At 42.2% G+C, this 24,358-nt stretch overlaps 1 protein-coding gene across 1 annotated transcript in view; it reads right to left on the bottom strand.

The window, feature by feature from the left end:
- NCKIPSD (NCK interacting protein with SH3 domain) overlaps positions 1–24,358 on the bottom strand; it is a 133,931-nt gene that overhangs the window by 37,474 nt on the left and 72,099 nt on the right. Inside the window, exons 4-5 of the mRNA XM_015427977.1 lie at positions 21,354–21,441; positions 11,945–12,543 (exon numbers count right to left, since the gene is read on the bottom strand). Of these exons, the coding sequence (XP_015283463.1) occupies positions 11,945–12,543; positions 21,354–21,441 (687 nt within the window). The remainder of the gene's footprint in view (positions 1–11,944; positions 12,544–21,353; positions 21,442–24,358) is intronic.

The following is a 24,358-nucleotide window of genomic DNA, read 5'->3' as shown; positions in this document are numbered from 1 at the left end:
AGACCATGCTCTTTCTTCTTGCTCTGTTCAGCATGCCGCTCTGTAGTTATACCACATAAAAGCCAGTATATCACTAACCATTCTGCAATTAAAGTGGACAAGGGTTTGCAATGATTCTCGACTGCTGACATTGTCCATATGCCCCTCTTCATATGTTACTTTCCCTTCAAAAAAATATTTTAAGCCACATATTGTTGCACATATACCAATTCACCTTGCAAATATCTTATGCCACTTTCTCCTCTGCCTGGGACGGAGAAAGTTTGTTTAAAAGGCAGTACGTGAATAAGGTTGTGATGATGTCACAGACTCCTCTATATCATACAGTAGTTCTTTTCCTGCTTCTCACTTCCAGAGCCAGACTGCGTCAGGCCACAGTTGACAGAAAAATGCAAATTTAATGGCTAAATAGCTAAAAGTAAACCCATATTTTAAGTTGAGTTCTCAAATGAATTAAAAAATGGGCCCTTTGCACATTATGTGGCAAAAGTGTTATTAATGGTTTCATATCATAACAGCCACCTATTCATCAGATAGCACTTTGAAAAGAAATGCCTTTTGCAACTTAGTGCCTTGGGAAGCTGAAAGCAAACAGCTTTAAGAATTAGCTAATTCAAAGCACACACAAAACTATATTCCTCAAAGATGTGTGTGTCTTGGGAAGCGAAAGTGTCAATATGGCACAGCTCACTGGGCACAAGCACACCTTTAAGGAGGCAGTTTGGTATTCTTACAACCAGTAGGTTTTTGCACCTGCTAGCAATGCCATTTGTCTGATTAAACAAGATGAATTTACATTTGCAGACAACAGCAAGCTATCACAACTCTCTTCTGGACTAAGGCATGCAGGAATCCATTTCTTCTAATTTATCTAAATGCTGTGCTTTTGCAAGATTTGCCCTGCTTACAAAATGTAAAATGAGACACAGCCCTATGAACCCAGTTCAGAACAGTAGACCTTGTCCCCTTTTTAGAGAATTAAAGATTATGTCACACATGACGAGCATTATGCTCTGCTAGCCCCATTTCAAAATATGAATTATGAAAAGAAAAAAAAAGATTTGTCTTCATCCAATTATATGGGAGAGACATATCACACTATGAGCAGAGTACTGGGGGAAACATAAGTATAATGGTAAACAAATAATACTGTAGGAATCCTTTCTAATAATGAAACAGGCCTTGTAAAGGTAACAGCTTAGAGCCAGACAAAAGTTCCTCAGCTAGCTAATTGGCACCCTGGACAGCAACAATCTTTGAACAGCAATTTGTTAGGTAACATCAAAGGGTTGCCTTTCAGATAATTTCACTGCAAAGTATGCATTAGAAGCATGCACCTTGAAACGGCATCCACCAGTAGTTCAGTTCAACCTGCAGAGAAATAGATTCCGAACTTATTTAAGCAATGTTTCTCAGAAACCAACTTGTTCATATTTTGTTTGCTTGCAATCCAAGGTGTGATTCAATTAGGACCTTTCAAAGTACACAACTGAAGCAATGAATCAAAATCTTCTTGGCAATTACCCAGTATATGTGGGCTGAGATAATGAAGCAAATAATATGCAGGTTTTAACATACAAATTACCATTTTTTCTGTAAGACTATTCTGGAAGCAGAAACAGAAACATAACCAGCTAGATTATAAATATCATGGACATCACCAGCTTGATTATAAAAATAATGGGCATCAGATAAATGTGTAGTCCCTAAACATAAATTATCCCCTTGATAATACATACATGAACATAGTGCATTTACTACAGAATGAATAACATTTAACACTCATGTAGTTGTGTTTCTTTTAACCCCTCACCCCTGCCCTGTCTTTCCAAATATCAAACATTCAAATGATTGGGCTTTGTTGAAACACTTGTCAAGCATCATTCAAATGGAGTTTATTTTATGGTTCAGATGTGCTCATGGAATTCCTGTGAATGCAACAATGGACAGTTTTTTTAATTGTTCTTTTTAAAATATAAATGGCATCTGATTAAGTGTGACCCATCTTGAAAGACCACTTCTTGCAAACAAGGTCCAGAAGCTTCTGCTCATTCAGAATGTACCTCTCTGCCCCCCACCACTGATTATGGCCATTTCTAGATGCCTTTCCCCACAAACATGGGGTCAGGGCCAGTGTTCCCTCTAAGCTGAGCTAGTGTGAGCTAGCTGACAGTTTTTTAGCCTCCGGCTCACACATTTCTGTCTTAGCTCAGGGAGGATGGCTCCAGAGCAAACTAATTTATGCAGCAGCCAAATCACTCGCTCACAACTTTAATGCCAGTAGCTCACAAAGTAGAATTTTTGCTCACAAGACTCCACAGCTTAGAGGGAGCAGGCACTTCACAATAGATATAAAGGCAGCAACAAAAACCACAGCTCCTTGGAATTCAAATGAAGAAAAAGCTGTTCAAAATTAAAGGGAATTATGAACTCTCCTCAGAACTGGTAGAGGGGATGATCCTCTGGTTTGCCCCATCTAGAGATTTGGCACAATCTCTCTCTCTCTCTCTCTCTCTCTCTCTCTCTCTCTCTCTCTCTCTCTCTCTCACACACACACACACACACACACACACACACACACACAATCCTTGTGCAGAGCTCCTTATGGGAAGGAATAGTGAGGAAAGACTGAGCTGATGAGAAAAACTGATGCACAAGTTCATATCAGCAATTTTTCAGGAATATGGATCCCAGGGTGTGACGGGCTTTAAAGGCTAGAAAAAAACACCTTAAGTTTGAATTGCCAGCATAGTGGTAGTCAACGCAGGTGTTCTTAAATGGCAGTGACATGGCAAAAGAGATACATTTAAGCCAAAAAGGAAACCACTGTATTTCCCACTAACTGAAGTTTCTGTGTAGTCTCCATTGATTTAGGACCCAGATGCCCTGGCTTCTCGTATACTTTCAGGCAGATGGTTATGGTATTGAAAGCCCTACATAGCCTAACCTCAATATCCTTCAAGAACAGCCTCCTCCCATATCAATCTCTTATAAATTTAGTCATGTATTTCTCTACAAGCAAGGTGCAAAAATTGTATTAGTCCAGCGAGGGACTAAAAACTGAAAGGGAAGATACTGTAGCAGATGAAGTCTGGAATTTCCATTCTTCAGCAATTACTTGGGCTGAAGCTCTCCTGTGAGCCCCAATGCTCAAATCCTTTCATTACCATCTCCAACCCACAGGCTTTTCTAACACAGACAACCCAAGCTGCTAATGGACTTGAATGAGATCAATCTATTAGCGAAGCTCTCTAATCTGACTAACTTCTTGACATATTGCGTGCTGCCTTAATCTAATTTGAGCACCGACTCCCATCTCTTTTACTCCCACCAGCAGGGTCAGATCTGTGCTTCCTGAACAACTGGAAGCTGTTACAGCTGAGCATCCAGCCCATTATGTTGGTTCCAGGAACTCAGACTACGCCTCACGACTGTAACAATTTAAATGAACAGACGCTACAATATTTGTGAGATTTGCTTATTTGCATTTTTTTGCTCTGCTTTCAGAGAGCAAAATTTTATGCAGGAAACAACCACCGGAGGATTTCACTTTTGCTAGAGAGAACATGATTATTTTGGGAAGCCTCTTTCCTATCACCTCGTCTCCATCCACCACTAACAGATGGATCACAGATTCTAGTGCAAACTTGGTTGTAGTTCTGCAAAAGCTGCTTTTTCTTCCTTTCTCTCTAACTTCTTAACTAGCTGCTCTGGAGAGCCAAAGGTGTTCAGAAAACACAGCCAACATTTAGCTCTCTTTGGGTCGGTGCACAGCACAACGCCCCTGCAGCCCTACACAAAAACAAAAAAAATGGGACTGTATTTTTCTTTCTGCTGATGAGAATGTGATAAATTCCTGTACTAACCTAACATAAGAGAAGGGGTCGTCATCTGAACAGCACGCCCCAGGAGACTGTAGCCCATATTAACAGTGCCGAGTGAGACAGACACTTAATTCAATTTATTGAGCCACTCTCTTGGGTAGTCCCTTTAAAAACTTAGTGTTTCATTTAGGAGCAAGCGCAGCTCCCTGGCTGAGCATACAGTAATTAACGTGATTCTTTCCTCCCACTCCAACCCTTAGAGTTATAATCCTGTTACAGAGTAGGCCTATTTTATAAAGTAAAAGGAGCAAATGCTTGTGGATGTGCAGGGGAGTTGGACAAAACCGGGTTTTCCAGCCTTTTAACTACTGCATTAGCAGACTTTGCATATCAGGTATTCCAGTTAAGGAATCAAGCACTCTCTCCACAGAATTAATGAACAGCAAATATCCCTGACTGATTGCACAGACTTAAGGCACATCCCAATGTCCTTGTTCTCTAAGGATACAAGGGTTCACAGGTGACCAACACTCTGATTCAGTACAGCAGAAAAACATATATATTTCCACAAATGTTGGAGCCATATTTTAAATATTTTCTTAATGTTGCAGAAAAAAATTAATTGGCATATAAAATTATATTTGGCATATTTATGAAATTTAAAATCATAAACACCTTAATTTTATACATGCACACTTAACAGGATACCGAATACTACAGAAAAGTGCTACAAACTGCTGCACTGTATGCTACCATATCAATTAAACTATAATATTGAAAACACTGATCTCTTCAATACTACATCATCATCATCATCTGGGGGGACAGTGTTTTCAGCCAAGGCTGAAGATGCCTGGCCTTTCTTTGTACCTGTGGAAGTATGGGAGCCAAACTAGACATGCTGATATCCATGGGTTCAACCTGCGGAATCTGCTGTATTTTAAAGCAATTTAAAAATGCTGTAAGAGCCCAATTCTGATTAGGCTGGCAGTCAGGTTGGTGACAGCCGCAGGGGTGTGTGTGCATGTGCGTGCGTGCGCACGTGTGCTGTTGTAATGCTGAGTGTGACTTATATTATAAACTGCCTTGGGTTAAGCTTGTCGGGAGAAAGGCAGGATAGAAATGTTTCTAAAATAAAAACATATGAAAACACAAACGTCTTGTGGTGTCACAAGACTCCAGTTTATTTTTATTCCAGTTGACTAACACAGCCATTCCTTTGGAATTATCATGCCCATAATTAACTGGACAAAATTAGTGATGTTTAAGCAATTTCTCCTTGAAAATACCGGACATGTACACAGGAATGGTCCTTATCCAAAATACTCAAACAGCAAAACTTTAACAATAAAGTGAACTGTACCCAGCCACACATGGGTATTGGGTTGCATCAAGCCAGATCTTCAGCCAGGTCAAGCCATGCAGGATGGGGAATGTAGTTAGAAGAGAAATTGGATGAGATTCAGTGAAAAGGCTGGCTGGATCCAACCCATTGATGTGACAAGTGGAGTTACTCTGATTTTAGAAGGGTCAGGAGAAACAGCTGCATGCTGGGGGGGGGGAAGCTAATAGAAAGTTATCTCTAGTTCAGAGGTCAGAGACAGAGGGCCACTGTCTTGACGGACCAACTTACTTATATATACATATATAATCCATATAGCATCAAGAGGCAGATTAGCCAATACACCCATTTATGGTTTGAACATCTGAAAGCCTTTTAGCATATTTACTAAATTGTATAAACTGAACACGAGTCTGCATGCTCTACCATCCACAACCCCAACCTGCCTCCATATATTTAATGGAGCATGCAAGTGGGGTGAACTGTATGCTCTTGCACCTGACCGTCAAAAACTGATTTTAAAGTGGAACGCATTGGATGTAGCCATCGTTGTCTATAGATACCTGCATGTTTGCCTACTGCATTTTGGTATTCTGTCACACAAGAGGGAATCCACAAGGACTTCTGTCCCCCTCCCTACTATTTCTCCTTTCCCTTCCATAGCATAGCCCCCTTTTCCTGCTTCCTTTTCTCCTTCTCACCCACCAGCCAACCTATCTCTACCTGCCCCCGTGTCTTCATTGTTCCCTCCTTCCCTACTACTGACAGCATCTCCCTGGGAAAAGTCTGGGCAGGCCAAACTGTGCAGGTGGTGAGTTTCTAGTAGTTGCTTTTGGGTCTGTTCCTAGCAAGTCCTCCTCCATCAAGAGACATGACAGTGGAGGAGGGCAGGGTCTTTTCCAAGGTTGTTTTGGCTTAGTCCCCTCCTGCCCCCTTCCCAGTTTTGCTTTACAGAAACCAAGGCCTGAAAGGGTTGGTGGTATTTTTGTGGTTGCCTAGCAACCTCCTATAGCCACAGAGTTCTGTGGGAATTCTTTTCTACAACTGCCATTTCTGTTATTTGGGGGGATTCTAACCCCCTGGTGGTGTTTCCCCCATTTATTTTTAGATTTCAGATTTTTCTGCAACCTCTGGACTTCCTTCATGTTTACAGAGAAATCCCCCTGGTCTGTGCCCAGCTCCATTACTAGTGTGCAAAGAAAGGGTGGAGGTATGCATGCATGGATATGCAATTCTGCACCCGCTGAGCATACAATTTACATGGTGTGCCAAATGTTAGGAACAGGCTGCCAGATGCTCTTCATCATATGAAACTATGTTCTCTTGTGTCTTCTGATTTGGAGATATTAAAAGATTATCTAGAAAATCAAACTGAAGCCCAAAATCTGCAGGAAAGCCTTCTTACATACAATAGGGAGTGGTTCTGAATTACTTTTGGCTAGGTTTTCCCACCCCACCTTTACTTAAAAGGTCAGTTATAACAGAGTGTTTCAGGTTCCCTCTTTTTTGGAAATTACTTCCATTACAAAATGCATACTGGGACACCCTGGCAGAATGAAATGTGACAAGAGGTGCCACAGAATATTTCTTTTCCCTTGATCCATGAATTGCGTGAACAGAACAGCAAGGCAGACCTGAATGAAAAATACCACAAGCAATTCATCCTTCAAAAGAGCACACTGGGAATAAGTCTGTGGTAATGGATTCTAAAATTGATTTAGTAAAAGTAGTGCTTTGACTTTTAATTTAAAGTAGGAGGACAGAAAAAAAGGATACAACTAATTAAAGAATGTAATATGGAGCTTGAAAAAAGGTGAGAGATTTAGTACAGAACAGTGGGAAGCTTTAATCAATGACGATCTCTTACTTTGCGAGGGGGGGAAAAATCTTTTCTTTCACAGTGCCCTTGCTCTAATTCCCACTTTCCCAGGAATGCAAAGAGTTAAGAAAAGAGGACTGTACTTTAAGCTGCTGTCCACACACTGTAGAAGGATTAACACACTCTCAAAAGGATGTGTACACCTCAAAAATACACTAAGGTCCATTTTAGCTCCCAGTCTCTCAAGTCAAGTTTTATTTAAAACATTTTTAGCCCACTCTTCTCCAGTACATGCAACTCTAAGCACCTTTCATCTCACCTGTTCCCCACCCCCCACCCCCACCAAGCCTGCTCTGGGCAACTCTCCTACTGCCATTGTGTAATTACCTAGGTCGTCCTCTTGTCCCATATTTACTGCCCCAACTCAATGCATTCTCTGGAGGCAACACTCAGAAGTACATACATAGATACTCTATCCTTTTGTCACATGGACACTAGTTGGCTTTCCTTCGCAATTATGTAGGAGTTATCTTTACTGATGTATGATATTTTTTACCTGCCCTTGTGTCAAGTGGATCACAGTGGTATATGGTTCTCGTCTCCTCTGTTTTGCCCTTACAACAACCCTGTGAGGTAGGTTAGGCTGAACTCGTAAGACTGACTCAAGGTCACTTGGCAAGCTTCATAGCTGAGCTGATGTTCTAGTCCAATACCCTAACCACCACACACCACTGTACCACACTATGGATACCTCTCCCCCATCAGTTTGGACTTCCTTTATCACAAAGAAGCAATTGGGCTTGATCCCACACAGGACCATGGCATAACGTATCACTTAGCGCACAACAGGCCTTCCCCTGTATAACATGACTTGATTAGGGTGTCTGATGCTTACACCTACAAACAGCAGTACTTCACTCATGCAGCACTACCAGCTCACTGTCAGACAGTAATGAACTGCCAACCCAGTTTACTTGCCTCCCCACTGAGTTAGCAGCATGAGCAGCACTGAAGTATGTCTGCTGTTAGAGAAGGCAGATGTGAATGCACATCTGAATCATCTTTGCTCCAGATGATTCAGGAAGGCAACTTATCCTGAAGTCACCCTGTTAGGGTACAATGGCTTGGAACCCATGGAGGACTTCCCTAGACAAAAGGCATTTCCACCCACAGACTGCAGCTTTCTCTCACACACCCTGCTGAAGCTCAAAAGCCGACTTCAAAAGGCTGCTTCTGGGGGACAGGGGTGAGCAGGGATGGGGTGAGCAGGGATCAGGAAAAGTCACCCCATCTGTGGAAATTTTCCTACCCTAACCTTTTTGTTCCAGCCCTCCCCACTCGATACTCATTATGGTCTGGGATCCGGTAGGTTAATCTCTTTGTCCAAGACCCTGCCTTAAATGGGAGCCATCACTGCCTACAGAGACACAAGTATAAATTTTTCCCATATACTTCCAAACAGAAAATGTCACAGACCATTTTCCTGTACAGAGCCAGAACCAAAAGGGAAGAAAAGGATGCTTTAAATATACCCCAACATAAGAAATAAAGCTCTACACAATTGCCAAATGAAAAATTAGTTGGGATATTCAAGCCTTTTATCAAGATACATGCCCCGTTCACACGGAGGATTTGCCATGGGAGACCAATGATTGAATGGCGGATTTTCCGGGCGTGATCACACCGCAACATCTGGGAAGTGGAGCGCACCCGTGGCCGACTCGTGGTGTACCGCCAAAAATGTGCAATAAAAAACTACCTGTTTGAAGGTATTAGCAACCCGTTTGCCACAGGCTGCCTCCGGAGACCCTCGGTGTGATTGCGCTGGCTGCGGCTTTTCCCTCCAGCCCCTCGTTGACGCGCAGGCACGGAGGGAAGGAACCGTGGCATGGGATCGCATTCTGGTGGCTCTAATTGTGGCGGTGCAAATAGCCCCGCCTCCCCCCCTCACGTTATCCGGCCCATGTGACCAGGGCCACAGTATCTGAGGAACTGCCTTTGAAGCAGTACAAATATGGATCAGAAATCCTGATCGGTTAAAACAAATTGCGCACAGGTTGTGAGGAAAATAGCTACAAGATAAAGTGGTTTAAGATTTCTGCTGAATCTGGGCTAAAAATTGATAATATATCTTTATCAAGTTAAAAAGCAATTGCTTGCTAGGTACCATTATGTGAAGTTTTGCTGTTGTATAGAGTAATTTTATTAACTATGGATTTCTAACTAGATTATGATTTGATCTGAATTTTGAACAGTTTTCCATATCTGAGCTCCTCTCTGAATACTTCCCTGGATCTTGCAAGCAGCAATAAAGCTTTCATATTAGAAACTGACTGGAAGCTCTCTTCACCACCAGTGTATAATGGAAAAGAGTTCAACTGATTGTTTTCCCTCCTAAAGCCAGTTATCTAAATAAAAATCTCTTAATGACCATTACAAATGTAGTCTTTATTCTCATATACATAGTGTGGGAGAAACCGGCAGCTCCAGTATTGCTTGAGGATATTATTTATATTTATTTATTAGTCACATTTCTATCCTGCCCTCCCCGGAGGCTCAGGGCGGCTTACAAGGCATATTTGCCAGATAAAACCATAACAATACAAAATATTAAGTTACAATCCTCATTAAAACAATTTTGGTGCTCCTCTCAGCTACTTTCCAAATTCCAAGTTACAGTTTCTAAAATCAAGATGGCCGCCCCCAAACATCCTGTTCTCACCCATAGTGCAGCAATTTTAGGCATAGATGTACGTGCCCCCATCCCGATGTCTATATATGGGGCGTAGATGGTAAACTAGTGCGGTGGTAATGCACTAGTGGTGGCGGCTCCTATTCAAAAGCCTGGCGGAAGAGCTCCGTCTTGCAGGCCCTGCGGAACTGTGCTAGGTCCCGCAGGGCCCTGATCTCCTCTGGGAGCTCATTCCACCAGATAGGAGCCGCCACCGAAAATGCCCTATTCCTGGTCATGGTCAATCTAATAGAACGGGGACCTGGAACATCCAGCAGATGTTGGTGCCCCGACCGTAGTGCCCTTGGGGGAACATGTGGGGCAAGGTAGGCTGGTCCCTGACCATATAGGGCTTTAAAGGTAATGACCAGCACTTTGAAGCGAACCCGGTAAGCTATTGGCAACCAGTGCAGCGCTTTCAGCACAGGCTGGATGTGATCTCGTCTAGGAAGATCCATCAACAGCCTGGCTGCAGCATTCTGCACTAGTTGCAGCTTCCGAATCTGCGACAAAGGCAGCCCCATGTAGAGAGCGTTACAGTAGTCTAACCTGATATTTTAAGAGTTCTAAAAGAAGGGACTGGAAACAAACTATGGAATAGATATACAGCAAGTGGCCAAAAAGGAGTGCATTTCAAAGAAAGCAGCATAGAAAATTGTAATAGGAAAGCATATTATATTGCATACCAGGTTGACAAAGACCAAAGGATTTGATTCGGAGGGCGTGTGAACATCTACGACAGCACTGCTTGGACTGCCTATTACAGTATTCTCTCTAGAACTCTTAATTTAGGGGGAAAGTAGTTCAGGTTGATATTCTGAACAGGAGATCTTGACAGATGTTATATATGATTCTCTTTTTGAACATTTAGAACTAACATTTTCCTTTTTATACCAGACAATAGACAGTATTCACAAAGCACCAACAAAATGCTGGCTGTATACCAATGAAGGCTGGAAAAATCCCAGGTACATTAAAGCCCTTGTCCAGTACTTTCCAGACACAATATGAATTGCTTTTTATTGACAAGGACATCAACAAGGTCTCATTAGTACATTTTCTTTTTGTTACTGTTTATAGCATGTGAAGTTCAGTAATTGAACCATTTTTGCATAATAACAATGCAGAACTGATAATGCATGCTGTCATTCTATTTTCATGCCTCCAAAAACCTTCTGCCAACTTTTGTAAAGTCAGGATAAAGAGTGACTTGTTCAGTACACGAAGAACACGATGCTGTGTGTACTCTGCAAGGCACCGGTTAATTCCTTCTTCCTAAAGGAGGCACCATGCATCCAAGTAAACTCTACTCTTTCTGCAACCAGGTAAGAGCAAATTCCAGAGAATGAACAGCAAATTAATATGCAACATGATGATGATGCTGCCAGTCTGTAATATGGATAAATTTTGACACTGTTGTTTTGGATTGTGCTCTTTATGCTGCTGCTCTAAAACACAGTTTTATGTACTTTCCTATGGATCATGCATCTTGACTATATTTCAGTTGTGCTTTTTGCACTGTTGCTTAAATCATGTTTTTATTCTGAGTTATTGAGTATTTTTTAAAAGGTGGTATAAAATATTTTTAATAAATATACCAAACCCATCCTGGAAACTGGGATTGCCTCCTTGGCTGCTGTGTTTCTGAGATGACAAATATGGGGAACCTATCATACAGGTATCCTATAGCATCGTATGCCAGACAGTGATCCATGCACCAGTGTCTCCCAGTGAGATACATGGCAGTGCGGGAGTTTGAACGCATATCTCCCTGGTCCAAGGTTCCAACCACACCCCACTGGCTCTTGAGCTCTGCTACCTCTTCCTTCACCTAAACAGGCCTTTTAAAACCAAGAAGATAATCAACTGGTAAATGACGGTACTTGGCTTTTACTCCATTTTCACTCCAGTTACAGAATGTGTTCAACAGAATTTACAGTGGAATTCAAATTCACCAATGCTGTTAACTATTGCCATTTAAACCTTCCCCTTCATGTTATATTGAGATCAAACTAAAATTGAGAACTTTTGGTTTCTTCTCTTAAACAGACTTTCCCCATATTCACTACATTCCTCCCTGTCACTTATCAGAATTTTGCTTATCCCCAAATTATTTCCTATAGAACCCACTTAAATGCAACAGTAACATACGTGCAGTTTTAGGATAACATATTTGTGTTCTTGTCTCTAGCTGTCTGCCCATGGAAGCAGTTCAGCATTTTCCCTACCTTGTTTTCCACCAGTGAGATGAGAATCTGTTCCATGATGCTACTAATGGCAGGAACCGAAGTCTGAATGTGGCCAATCACCACACCTATGGCAACTCGGGAGAGCTCGTAGCTGAGATTTGTGTTTCTCCGGACGAGCTCAATCAATTCGGCACCTATGGTCTTCGGCACAGATACTGCCAGGCCAGATGATTCCAAGGCCACGGCCTCCAAACCAACTGTCTTCTTATCTTCAAGGCAAAGGGCGTTGAAGGCTTCTAGCTCTGCAGGAACAGCTGGCACACTCTCCTTGGCCCGCATGCTCTTCTCCTCATTTTCATTAAGAGCCTCTGTTTGCACGGGAGGCTGAGGGGCAGCCCTTTTGGTCTGGGGGGATTTGTTGGCACTCTCTTGCTTTCTTTGAGTGACAGGACTAATATCCAAGCTGTGTGATATCATCGTGTGCGCACTTCTGCTGGGAACAGGGGGAGGGGTGTTGCTGGGGCTGGGAGTGGCAGTTGGGAGGGCAGACTCTGTAGAGCCTGTGTACAAGGTATCCAGTGAAGTTGTGCTTACAGAAGAGGCACTGGAAACTGACCCAGAGGTGATTTCCACAGCATCTGAAAGGGAACAATTAAAATGTCTCAGCAACAGCATCAAAGGAAAAGGGAGAGAATACCAAAAACTGCAGCAGCCAGATCCATTAAGGAGCTCATTGTGCATGCCTCCAAAGTAGTTTAACTCCTCTTCCTAGCTCATGTGTCAAAGTAAAATTGTATTAATTCTCTCTTGAGTATTCCTGATTGCTAACCTCCTTACAACAAGGGAGAAAAGGTTATTCTACAGACATGAATTCTCTTCAAAGATCTTAGTGTTTTACAGAAAAATATTAGCTTGGAGGTGGAAGAGTTTTCTCCCCAACAGAGTTAGACATTATTTTTCATGTGAAGTATACATCTGTTATTCATACATCTGCTATTTTTGAATAATGTAGCTCTTATTTTTCCAAAGAGAAAAATAAAAGAGAACAGAAAACTGGCTATATTATATTACGTACATCAGGAGTCTGATCATACTTGGCTGAAAGCAGCTGCTGATCATTCTCCACCCTCAGCAATCTATTCAATGGCCTTCAGTCCCTGGGTTGGGATTCTTAGATGATAGGCAGAACCCTGCTTGCAGTGTTGTGAGCCCCTACTGAACTGCCTTTTTTGGTACTGCTTTTTGGAACTGCCAGCTGCTATTGCAGAATGCCATTTGTGGCAAGGGTACCACATCTCTGGCCTTTCTCTGCAAATGTGCCCAAAGCAGCAGCAAGGCAAGGCAATAGTGGGCAAGATTCCTTTTTAGTGGGAAAGAATGCAATAGCAAAGGGTTGGGAAGGTGACTGTCCTAGCTGTTTCCTAGCTATGGTACACCTCTTAGCTTGCCCCACCCTCAGCAATCTATTCAATGGTCTTCAGTCCCTGGGTTGGGAGATGATAGGCAGAACCCTGCTTGCAGTGCTCCACCCTCAGCAATCTATTCAATGGCCTTCAGTCCCTGGGTTGGGATTCTTAGATGATAGGCAGAACCCTGCTTGCAGTGTTGTGAGCCCCTACTGAACTGCCTTTTTTGGTACTGCTTTTTGGAACTGCCAGCTGCTATTGCAGAATGCCATTTGTGGCAAGGGTACCACATCTCTGGCCTTTCTCTGCAAATGTGCCCAAAGCAGCAGCAAGGCAATAGTGGGCAAGATTCCTTTTTAGTGGGAAAGAATGCAATAGCAAAATAGCAAAATAGCAAATAGACAGTCAAACATGACTGTCCTAGCTGTTTCCTAGCTATGGAGGGTTGGGAAGGTGACTGTCCTAGCTGTTTCCTAGCTATGGTACACCTCTTAGCTTGTGTTTCCTGTCCCTGGCTCTCCTCATCTGCTGTCCACTTTCCTGGGCATAAGGATAAAATTTTCAGTTCCTCCTTTTCCTGTAACAGAGTTGATATGACTTGTCATATGCCTGCAGCTAAGCTATTCCCATGCTGTCCCGTAGGAGTTAAAGGTGAGTCCTGGAAAGGTTGAAAAACCCTGATCTAGGTGATGGGATGTTGATTGTAAGTTCATCCTAAAACAGATCAGGGGATCCTACTTTTTCAAGAGGATTTTTGGGTGCACTTGTCTTAATTTGAACAGTAAGGATCCTGAATTTCAGAACTGGAAGGGTGAAGGAGATCCAGATACTAACTTCCTCCAGACATGAATTTTCAAGCTTACAAGTGGAGACCAACCACCACTACCCATCAGTTCAAGCCCCACTTACACCCACCTTTGTGTTACTGCACCCTTCCTTCAGATATTAACTTCCTCCAGACATGAATTTTAAAGCTTACAAGTGGAGACCAACCGCCACCAACCATCAGTTCAAGCCCCACTTGCACCCACCTTTGTGTTACTGCACCCTTCCAGCTTTGCATTCAAACTTATTTAGGAAGACAATCGAGGTAATTTTCCAGGAGGCCTAGTGTTCTGGGTACAATAATTATAATGCCTCCCATCATCAGCACAACAAAGCTTTGGGGGAAAGGACAGAGTGCAGAAAACAGGGAGCTCAAAGGGAAGGGTTGGGTAAAGGAGCTTGACATGCTCCCAGTGTTAGCCTCAGGAATACAAGCAGGCCGAATCTTTGGAACAGGGTCAGAATACAGTGTTCCCTCTAAGCTGAGTTAGTGTGAGCTAGCTCACAGTTTTTTAGCCTCTGGCTTACACATTTTTGTCTTAGCTCAGGAAGGATGGCTCCAGAGCAAACTAATTTATGCAGCAGCCAAATTGCTCACTCACAACTTTAATGCCAGTAGCTCAGAGTAGAATTTTTGCTCACAAGACTCCAGAGCTTAGAGGAAACATTGGTCAGAAAGGTTATGATTTTCAGGAATGGGAAAGTCCTTCATTATATAACTGAGCCCACTTAGAAACAAAATGAAGGGGGACACAACCATATTAAGCTGACCTAAACCAGCATACTCCTCCATCTGTAAAAGAATTATCTACAACTTAATAGGAGCATAACTAGGAACAGTTCTTGTGCTGTGGACTGCAGATCTCAGCCTGGCATTAAGTGTTCTAAAATATTCCTAAGCACCCAAGATCTGTAAACATAAGTAAGATTCCAGACACCATGGATACAGCAAAGAATTTTTAAAAGTCTGAGAAAATCTTTCTATGGTGAGGAGAAGTGACTTTTCCCACTCATCATAAGAACATAAGAACACAAGAAAAGCCAATGTTGGATCAGGCCAATGGCCCATCCAGTCCAACACTCTGTCATACAGTGGTCAAAAATACCAGGTGCCATCAGGAGGTCCATCACAGCCCCTTGTCCATTGCTTTCCAATATTACAGGAACCCCATTCTTACCTTCCCCTCTATTATTGTACTGCTTTGCAATTAAAGTAACACGTTTAACCTAGAATGGCTGCCATTGTTAAGTGATCATTTTCAGTTTTGCAGAAACAGAAAAGGTTTGCTGTCTAATGTCAAAAATTAATGAATATATTAGAAAACTCGCTCAGTTTATTCTCTTCAGTAAACTTGTGGAATCTGGCTTCCCTCACACACTACCTTCTTCCCCCTTTCAACAATCAGTAAACTAAAATAATCGCACAAATTCAATACTCAAGGTAAGTTCAACTTATGGGCATTCTGCTAAGCTCTCTTGCTTACGATACTGACTGTGTTTTCCTCTATGGAATTTTATTGCTTCTCTTCCAAAAACTGAGGGTCCTTTCTCCCAGCTTTTTCATAGTTAGGACACAAAGCATGTATGGAAAATAGTGACACAAAGAGTTTTCTGATAACGTTATTTGTACAAGGAGAAATAATATAACCAAAAAACAGCAATGTTGATTTCAGTACTCATTTACCTTATCAGTCTCTTGCATCACCCACTAGTCTCACAGAGCCTACCAAAGGACAACAGATCCTGCTAGTCTATCCTCACTCCTTTCTTAAAGAGTTTTCTAATTGCCAGTGAAGTACCTAAATGTTCTCTTGTGTTTTATACTCAAGGCACAAGGGCTAGCAACATCTCTGAGCTCTAAAAGTGGTTCCTTATTTATGAAGGAAACACTAGAAAACTCTTAACAGCAGATCTCTTTTCTATGCACAGTGGACTGAAGTAGGCTATCTGCAGCTATGAAAATCTCCTATTTGGTTCTATGAAAACATGACACCTAATGGTGGTCTGTATTTCTTAAACCAAACTTGTACAGTACAACTTATCCTGGGCATTTCAGGAAAACAATTTGGCCACAGGAGACCAGGGCTTATCCACCATCTCCACTTTGCAGCTAAACTTCAGCATGCTGGCCCTTCAAGAATGCATTGTGGATTAAGCATGTGCACTGAAATGAGTGTGAACTACCTAAGCTATTCTTTAACTTTCACATGTGAAGACTCCTGTTTGGGTTCAGGCAGCATGCACCCACAATGGTCCAAAGTAAAATCCACAAACAAACAAAAATTCACAAAATACCTTTCTATCAGGACCAAACCCCCTCCCTAACCCCCAATGTTTTACATCATTTGGGTTGGTCCTGATGTAAGGCATGCTTATCTTCTTCTATTCGCCTTCCCTTAGATGCCCTGAGGCAGAGCCATTTGGAATTTAGAGGGTTAGTAGTTTCTTCCTTTACATTTGCAGTTATTAATTCTTAATAAGAAACAAACTGAAAAATGTTTTTTTGGACACAGTTTATTCCCAAACTTTCTATTATTAGATATGCTGGCTTTGGTTAGTGAAAATATGTTCAAGGGCCACATTAGGGAAGGGATCAGGGTTAATTTTAACTGCAAAAGTCCACTGTGATCAATATTTGAAATAAGATTAAAATTACAGACCAATCCTATGCATGCTGACTTGGAAGTCAGTCCCACCAGTTCACTGGAAATTACATGTAAGCAGCATACAATTAATGCTTTATCCTCTACTAGTAAAACAGCTGTTTTACATACATTTACTTGTAAGGATTTTTTTGAAACATTGCCGTTTCATTTAATCTATGCATATGCAAGCAGGTGAGCTAGCAACTGTGTTGTAGACATGACTGAAAGGCTGCTATGATGCCCCTGTCCACTTCCCTTTCTCAGAGGCAAGATTTCCCCTCTGTTTTTTTGTCCTTTTCTGACTGAGCTGCCATAGTTATGTGTTTTCTTCTTCCTGTCATAGTATGATATTTTGACTGTTGGCTCAGCCCAGGAATCTGAGGGGAAGGATCAGGAGACCCCTTTAACTTAAACTTGAATGGCACTCAAGTAGTTTTGAAATTCCAAATTCACAAAATATTTCATTCAACCTAGAGGGGAAAGGTCAGGTGAAATCAGGGGTAAAATTTCTGAGATAACTCAATATAGAATTTTGAAGTAAAACAGTATATGCACGGACTTTAGTTCATATGTTTCAGACTACTGAGAGTTTCATAAGTGACTTAGGATCTTTAAGAGGAGAGGCTTTTGTTCCAGTGCTTCCCAAACACTCCAGTACACTTATCCAGTACCCAAAGCCCTTCTCTAACACACCAGTACTCTTCTTGATCTGACTCTTAAGATCCACAAAGGCAGTTTCTAACTACACCAGACCAGGGATCTCTCTACTCTTCAGAGCTATCTCCCTGTTTTAACTGAGTAGGGAAATTTCTTCTCTCACTAGAAGATCTATTCCCTTTTCTTGGCCTGAATGGGAGTCTTCACCTAACTATCCACTCTTCCTTGCCAATGTTCCCCCAGTTCTCCCATCTGTCTTAAACTGCTCTCAGTTAGAGCTGAATTCCAAATGAATTCTTCTCAGCATCCAGTTCAGAAGTCTTTCTCTGCTCAACTGATGCTAACAAATCAGATTCCTTGGAGTAGCCTGCCACTCAAGGCTCTCTGTTTCTGTGAGGAATTAACCCTCCACAGTCCTTTACCTGTTTGTACAGCACTTCTAAGCTTTTAAAAGTGCAGTCCATCACACCTGCCTTTAATACAGTGAAGAATTACTATGAAAATGTAGAAACATGGATAAGGATTGCACAGGCAATGGAAATTCCTCACCTCTCCAGTCTTTCTGCTTGCAAGGTGACAGGCAGGTCTTTCTGATGTCTTCCTGCACCTTCCTTTGAAGGGCAAGAGCTAACTTTGAAGGGCAAGAACCTAACCTATGGTTCATTTGGGATAGCAATCGAAGTTATGGCAATAACTCACAGCCAGGCATTATATTTGCACTGGGCCTTTGTAAAGAAAGCAGCTCTGACAAGTATTATCCAAAAAGAGCCACAATTAAAGGTCAGAGTTCCCAGGTCCTATGAAGTGCAGTGGATAGCTCATGCTTTAACCACTCTATTCTGTAAACTAGCAACCTCCTCTTCCAGGACTCATAAATGAACTCACTTTTATGCATGTGAAGAGCTGCCCATTCTGCTATGCAGACGCTGCTCCGTCGCTATCAGGTTTTGGGAATGCAAGTGGCACCATGTAAACCTTTACTGTAGGAGCCCCAACCAGCTACTTGTTACTGGCTTTGTATCAGCACAACTAGTATATTTATTTGTTTTCATTTACTTCATTAATTCTTTTCCAGTTTTTGTCAACACATAACCAGCTGCCAACGTCTGTGTAGCTGACCTGCCCTCTTAGTAGAAGCTGAAAGGGCACCATTCCTGAGAATATACCAACTCCATACATCTGCACAAAGAGCAGGATGGACTGGTGCTCAGACAGCTCAGTCTTAACTGAGACCTCCATCATTGCATTATTAGTGGGCTCCCCCTGGTGATATACAGAGTTATCACATCCTGGTGAGGAGACAGCTAAGCATTCTCATTACACCTGGGTGTCCTAACTCCAGAAAGAATTAAGGAAAAGTAGCCAATGCGCAAGGGAAAACTCTGGGGTCATTCCCATGACATAATTATTTCTCCATTAACAGGAGTGATGACTCCAGGTTACTGTCCTGAACAAAAATCTAACATGTCCATCTTATGCACGTCCATCTGCAAGACTGATTACAGCGATGCAGAGAATCCAGTTGTAATCTACATACTGTATCAACTGGCACAAATTGTTTGAGTTTTCTAAAATACTCAGGCTTCCTCTGTGACAGACAGTTCTAACAATATGTTGGATCCCCAAGCATCGAGAATAAATCCACGTTTTAAAGAAAAGCAAAATTTATTTCAAAGCGTTGAAGACATACTCAAACACGTTCTTTGTTAGAACTGGGGATACACAGTTAGGTCAAGCATAATAAAGGAACTTCAAACAGATACAGATCCAATGAATATCTTTCCCGCTGGCGGGCTAAGGAAACGGTTGCGCGCCCAGTACATGGGAACCAGGCAGAACATCAGACAAAACACAGGTGCAGTAGTCCTGGGAAAATCAATAGGCAAGCATTACAGCATCTTCTCCCCCACACAACCTCCAGCAGTTATCTTTTGCATTCCAAAGCAGGAGCAGGATGATAGAAGCCAAGCCGGGTGTAACAGGGAAAGGATATGTACACAGAGGTCACAGAAAACAGAATGGCAGCTTGCTGACATACTGCCCCCCTTAAAATACACTTACAACACACCTCCCGGGTCGGGCGGGAGATCTCCCGGGCTGGGCGGGAGACCTCCCGGTTTGTCCGGGAACCTTCTGTGAAACCTACGGATCAGGTAAGGGGCCCGAATATCCCCTTCTTCCACCCATTCGCGGTGCTGGGGACCGAAATCAACCCATTCAATAAGGTACCACAGTTTACCACGTTTCAATTTACAATCAAGGATATCAGCGATCTCAAATGGGCCTTTGTAAAGAAAGCAGCTCTGACAAGTATTATCCAAAAAGAGCCACAATTAAAGGTCAGAGTTCCCAGGTCCTATGAAGTGCAGTGGATAGCTCATGCTTTAACCACTCTATTCTGTAAACTAGCAACCTCCTCTTCCAGGACTCATAAATGAACTCACTTTTATGCATGTGAAGAGCTGCCCATTCTGCTATGCAGACGCTGCTCCGTCGCTATCAGGTTTTGGGAATGCAAGTGGCACCATGTAAACCTTTACTGTAGGAGCCCCAACCAGCTACTTGTTACTGGCTTTGTATCAGCACAACTAGTATATTTATTTGTTTTCATTTACTTCATTAATTCTTTTCCAGTTTTTGTCAACACATAACCAGCTGCCAATGTCTGTGTAGCTGACCTGCCCTCTTAGTAGAAGCTGAAAGGGCACCATTCCTGAGAATATACCAACTCCATACATCTGCACAAAGAGCAGGATGGACTGGTGCTCAGACAGCTCAGTCTTAACTGAGACCTCCATCATTGCATTATTAGTGGGCTCCCCCTGGTGATATACAGAGTTATCACATCCTGGTGAGGAGACAGCTAAGCATTCTCATTACACCTGGGTGTCCTAACTCCAGAAAGAATTAAGGAAAAGTAGCCAATGCGCAAGGGAAAACTCTGGGGTCATTCCCATGACATAATTATTTCTCCATTAACAGGAGTGATGACTCCAGGTTACTGTCCTGAACAAAAATCTAACATGTCCATCTTATGCACGTCTATCTGCAAGACTGATTACAGCGATGCAGAGAATCCAGTTGTAATCTACATACTGTATCAACTGGCACAAATTGTTTGAGTTTTCTAAAATACTCAGGCTTCCTCTGTGACAGACATGCAAACCTTCCCATGTGAACAACTTTAGACACACACACAAATCTACTATCTAAGAGTGGCCCTGATTTCACCCCTGAGTTTACTGCTAACGGCACTCATGTTTGCAGACTGAAGAATGAGAAATATTGTGTTCTAAGGTTACACCGCTATACCCACACTTTGAAGGCTGAAGGCAAAAATTACAAAAACTTTACACACACACACAAATCTACTATCTAAGAGTGGCCCTGATTTCACCCCTGAGTTTACTGCTAACGGCACTCATGTTTGCAGACTGAAGAATGAGAAATATTGTGTTCTAAGGTTACACCGCTATACCCACACTTTGAAGGCTGAAGGAAAAAATTACAAATGCAAATATTTAGCAGCCAATAGCCCCTTTCTCACACTAGAAGAAGAAGAAGAGATTGGATTTATACCCCGCCCTTCACTAGAAAGTAATGAACTAGAGGTGTTTTTATACCCCGCCCTTCACTAGAAGGTAATGAACTAGAGGTGTTTTTATACCCCGCCCTTCACTAGAAGGTAATGAACTTTTGTTCTTGTTCAGTCGCACAGTTGAGTCCGACTCTTCGTGACCCCATGGACCAGATCACGCTAGGCCTTCCTGTCTTCCGCCGTCCTCTGAAGTTTGCTCAATTTCATGTTCGTTGCATCTATGACACTGTCTAACTAGAGGTGTTGAACCAGTACATTACCTCTAGTATATACCATCTGATTTTTATGCCACACACCTGCAAAACCCTTTTCCTTACTTTTAATGGAGGCAGCTGCCTGGATATTCTTGCGTTTCTCTGGTGGTGGGGGAGTGACAGGAGCAGAACGGCGCGGCTGCGGTGGAATCTAGAGGAAAACAGTTTAGAACTATCAAAGGCAGCAAACGAGAAAGACATTGGTCAGGGGAAAAAAGTTATTTTCTATGTAGGCACAAATTTGTTCCAATATTGCTCTTATTCTTTAAAGAATCCTCCAGAGGCCAGCAACGTTAATAATAATCAGCTTCTTGCAAAAGCAAGGCAGAAACTCTGAACGTGTCCCTCCCTCCTGATGACAGGAAAAAGCAGCATGTTTAATTGCTACCTTCAGCAGTGCACTGTGCTTGCATCTGCACAGGCCTGTCAAACATGTACGGTTTATGCTGCTTTTAGCCCCTCCACAGAGGCAGCAAACCATGTGCATACTAAATGCATTTAGAGTGATCCATGCAACAAATTATCATCGCAAAGGGATAAAGACAAAGATTAGGGGCATGGAGGTTTTCTTCACATTAATGCATTCAGACCAATTTTTACTTAGACAGGAAAAACCTTAGGTTAGACAAGGCCATTTACAATGCTGTTCATTCCCTGCAGAGACGCTTGCCAGGAAAAGCTTCCACAGTCCTGAGATCCCCACCGCTAGTATGCATCCAACTTCAAGGACATTCCCCGTGAACAAACAGATTTGAAATAATGATTGCATAGTGTGATATGTGAAGGGGATGGGCAAGGGCTAGTCCAGACAGTCTCTTACAACTCTGACATTAGCTTCCCAAACAAAAATCCATAGTTTAGGAGCAGGGATCCTGCAATACTCTCTAGCAATACCATGTTCACACAAGCCAAAAGGGGAAGATTACTTAGAATCCCCAAAGGTTTTTTTGTGTTTTTTTTAAAAACCCTCAAGGGTTAATTACTCGAAATGGAGAATCTATGTGTGCATCGGCATACACCCTGCAACTTCAAAAATACCCCAAGATCTTGCAAGACCAATGTTCACGTTGTAAGGTTGCCTAGCAACTCCAATGCAACTGTGTTTTTTTAAAGGAACAGCTGAGAGGATGGGGAGAAAGCAGTGGCAGAAGGAGTGGGGGAGACAGACAGTGGCAGGAGGGTAGGAAAGACATGCCAGCAGAAGGGAAACAGGCAGTAGGAAGAAGAGGCAGGACACTGGGGGAAGGTAAAAGAAAGTGTTAATGGTGGAAAAGAAGATTAGGAGGCAGGTGGTGGAAACGAACAAGTGATAACAGTGAGGAAGAAAACCGGAAGTAGGGATTCACTGGGAGAGGTAGATGGGATTCCACCCTCCCTTTTGAGTTCCTCATAGGTCACCTGTTTGTCTCTTAATTCAGAACAGGGACAAACCATGGCAAGAATACCGAAACCACTTTTTACTCTGGAGCAATTCATTTGTGAATATAAAGCCCAAACTACAGGAGGCACAGGAGATCCATCATCAGGAACTCCCCCAATGTTTGCTTTTTTCTTTTGTAAAGTTACCGTCAGTCAATTGGCTGGGAAAGAGAACTGATCTGTGCTGGGGGAGGGAGTGAACAGGGAAACATTATATAAAATCCTGCAATTTCTTCCATTGCAGGGCAAATAACAACTGGGTGTGTGTGTGTGTGTGTCTGCTTTGGGAAAACAGCATGGGGGAAAGTAAAACTCTTCCCACCCACATGCTACAACTGGTCCCCACCATGACTGCTATTAGGGTTTTGTTTTTATTTTTAAAAAGAAAAACTGATCATTAACTGCCTGCAGGCTTTGCAGGCTTAGGTATAAAGCAGGAGGCCATTAAGTCAACTGAACATTCAAATCCAGTAGTGCTTAATGTGTAATCCAGAATCACTGACCAATCCTATCCCCCACTGCTAGTAAAAAAAATATATGTCAAAAATAGTATTCCAGCAAGGACACTATTTAGGGTAAGTGCCTATGACAAATAGATCTTTTACTTATATCCAATGAGATCTTGTGCCTTCTGGCCATTAGACACCATAATGCATGTTTGATTCCTAGTTGCTATGCACTGCTCTAAGGACTTGAGGGGGGGAAATCAGGATTTTGTGTTTGCTTCCTCACAGCAGTGCAAGCAGTATAAAACAATTCTTTTCAACTGGCTGTCAGGACCTATTACGAGTGGGGAGAAAGGGCATTCTAAAATCCCAAATGCCTTTTTGCCCCCAATATCCCATGATTTGTAGAATGCCCCCCCATTAAGAGTCACTGCTGCAGTCACTTGTAGATATTGTATCCCATTTATAGATTGTGGCAATGCAAACTCTCAGTTGCATTAGACATGTAAATGGCCTCAGGCAGTAGAATCTATACTAGTAAAGGATGCAAATTTGATGGTGATAATCTTAAATTTGCAGGCCTCGTCTTTGCCAATAGGAGAGAAAGTTCCTTTTACAGGATCTGCAGTGATATTAATTTAAGGAGAATGTTCAAATCTTTAGATATATCCAAGTTAAGCCTAGTTGTTAAGCACCAATGAATGCATTGCAAAATCCTTTCTCCTCTCCCCACACTCAGGAAGCCATTTTGCATATTATAGTAGTAAAGTTGCAATATGCTATAAAATAATATTATAAACATCATTTTCATTGCCTTAGCTGTGTTATGGCTATAGATTACCAGATATTTTATATAAATATTCCTAGAATAATAATTATTATCGTATGGCATTGTGTGTAGTATAGCCAGGAGATCCTAAGATTGTCTGGCAACCTAGCTCTTTTTGTGGCGAGCTACGCTTATTTTTGGGCTGAGAGAGCTCTGAAAGAGCTGTGACTGACCCAAGGTCACCTAAGTAGCTTCATGTGGAGGAGTGCAGAAACAAACCCAGTTCTCCAGATTAGAGCCCATCGCTTTTAACCACTACACCTAGAAGTAATATCACTGCAGATCCTGTAAAAGGAACTTTCTCTCCTTTTGGCAAAGACGAGGCCTGAAAGTTTAAGATTATCACCATCAAATTTGCATCCTTTACTAGTACT

This window comes from Gekko japonicus, unplaced genomic scaffold, assembly GCF_001447785.1.
Source record: "Gekko japonicus isolate JY-2015 unplaced genomic scaffold, Gekko_japonicus_V1.1 scaffold980, whole genome shotgun sequence".
Taxonomy (NCBI): domain Eukaryota; kingdom Metazoa; phylum Chordata; class Lepidosauria; order Squamata; family Gekkonidae; genus Gekko; species Gekko japonicus.
The sequence above is the reverse complement of the archived record's forward strand: the minus strand, read 5'-3'. Positions and strand labels throughout refer to the sequence as shown.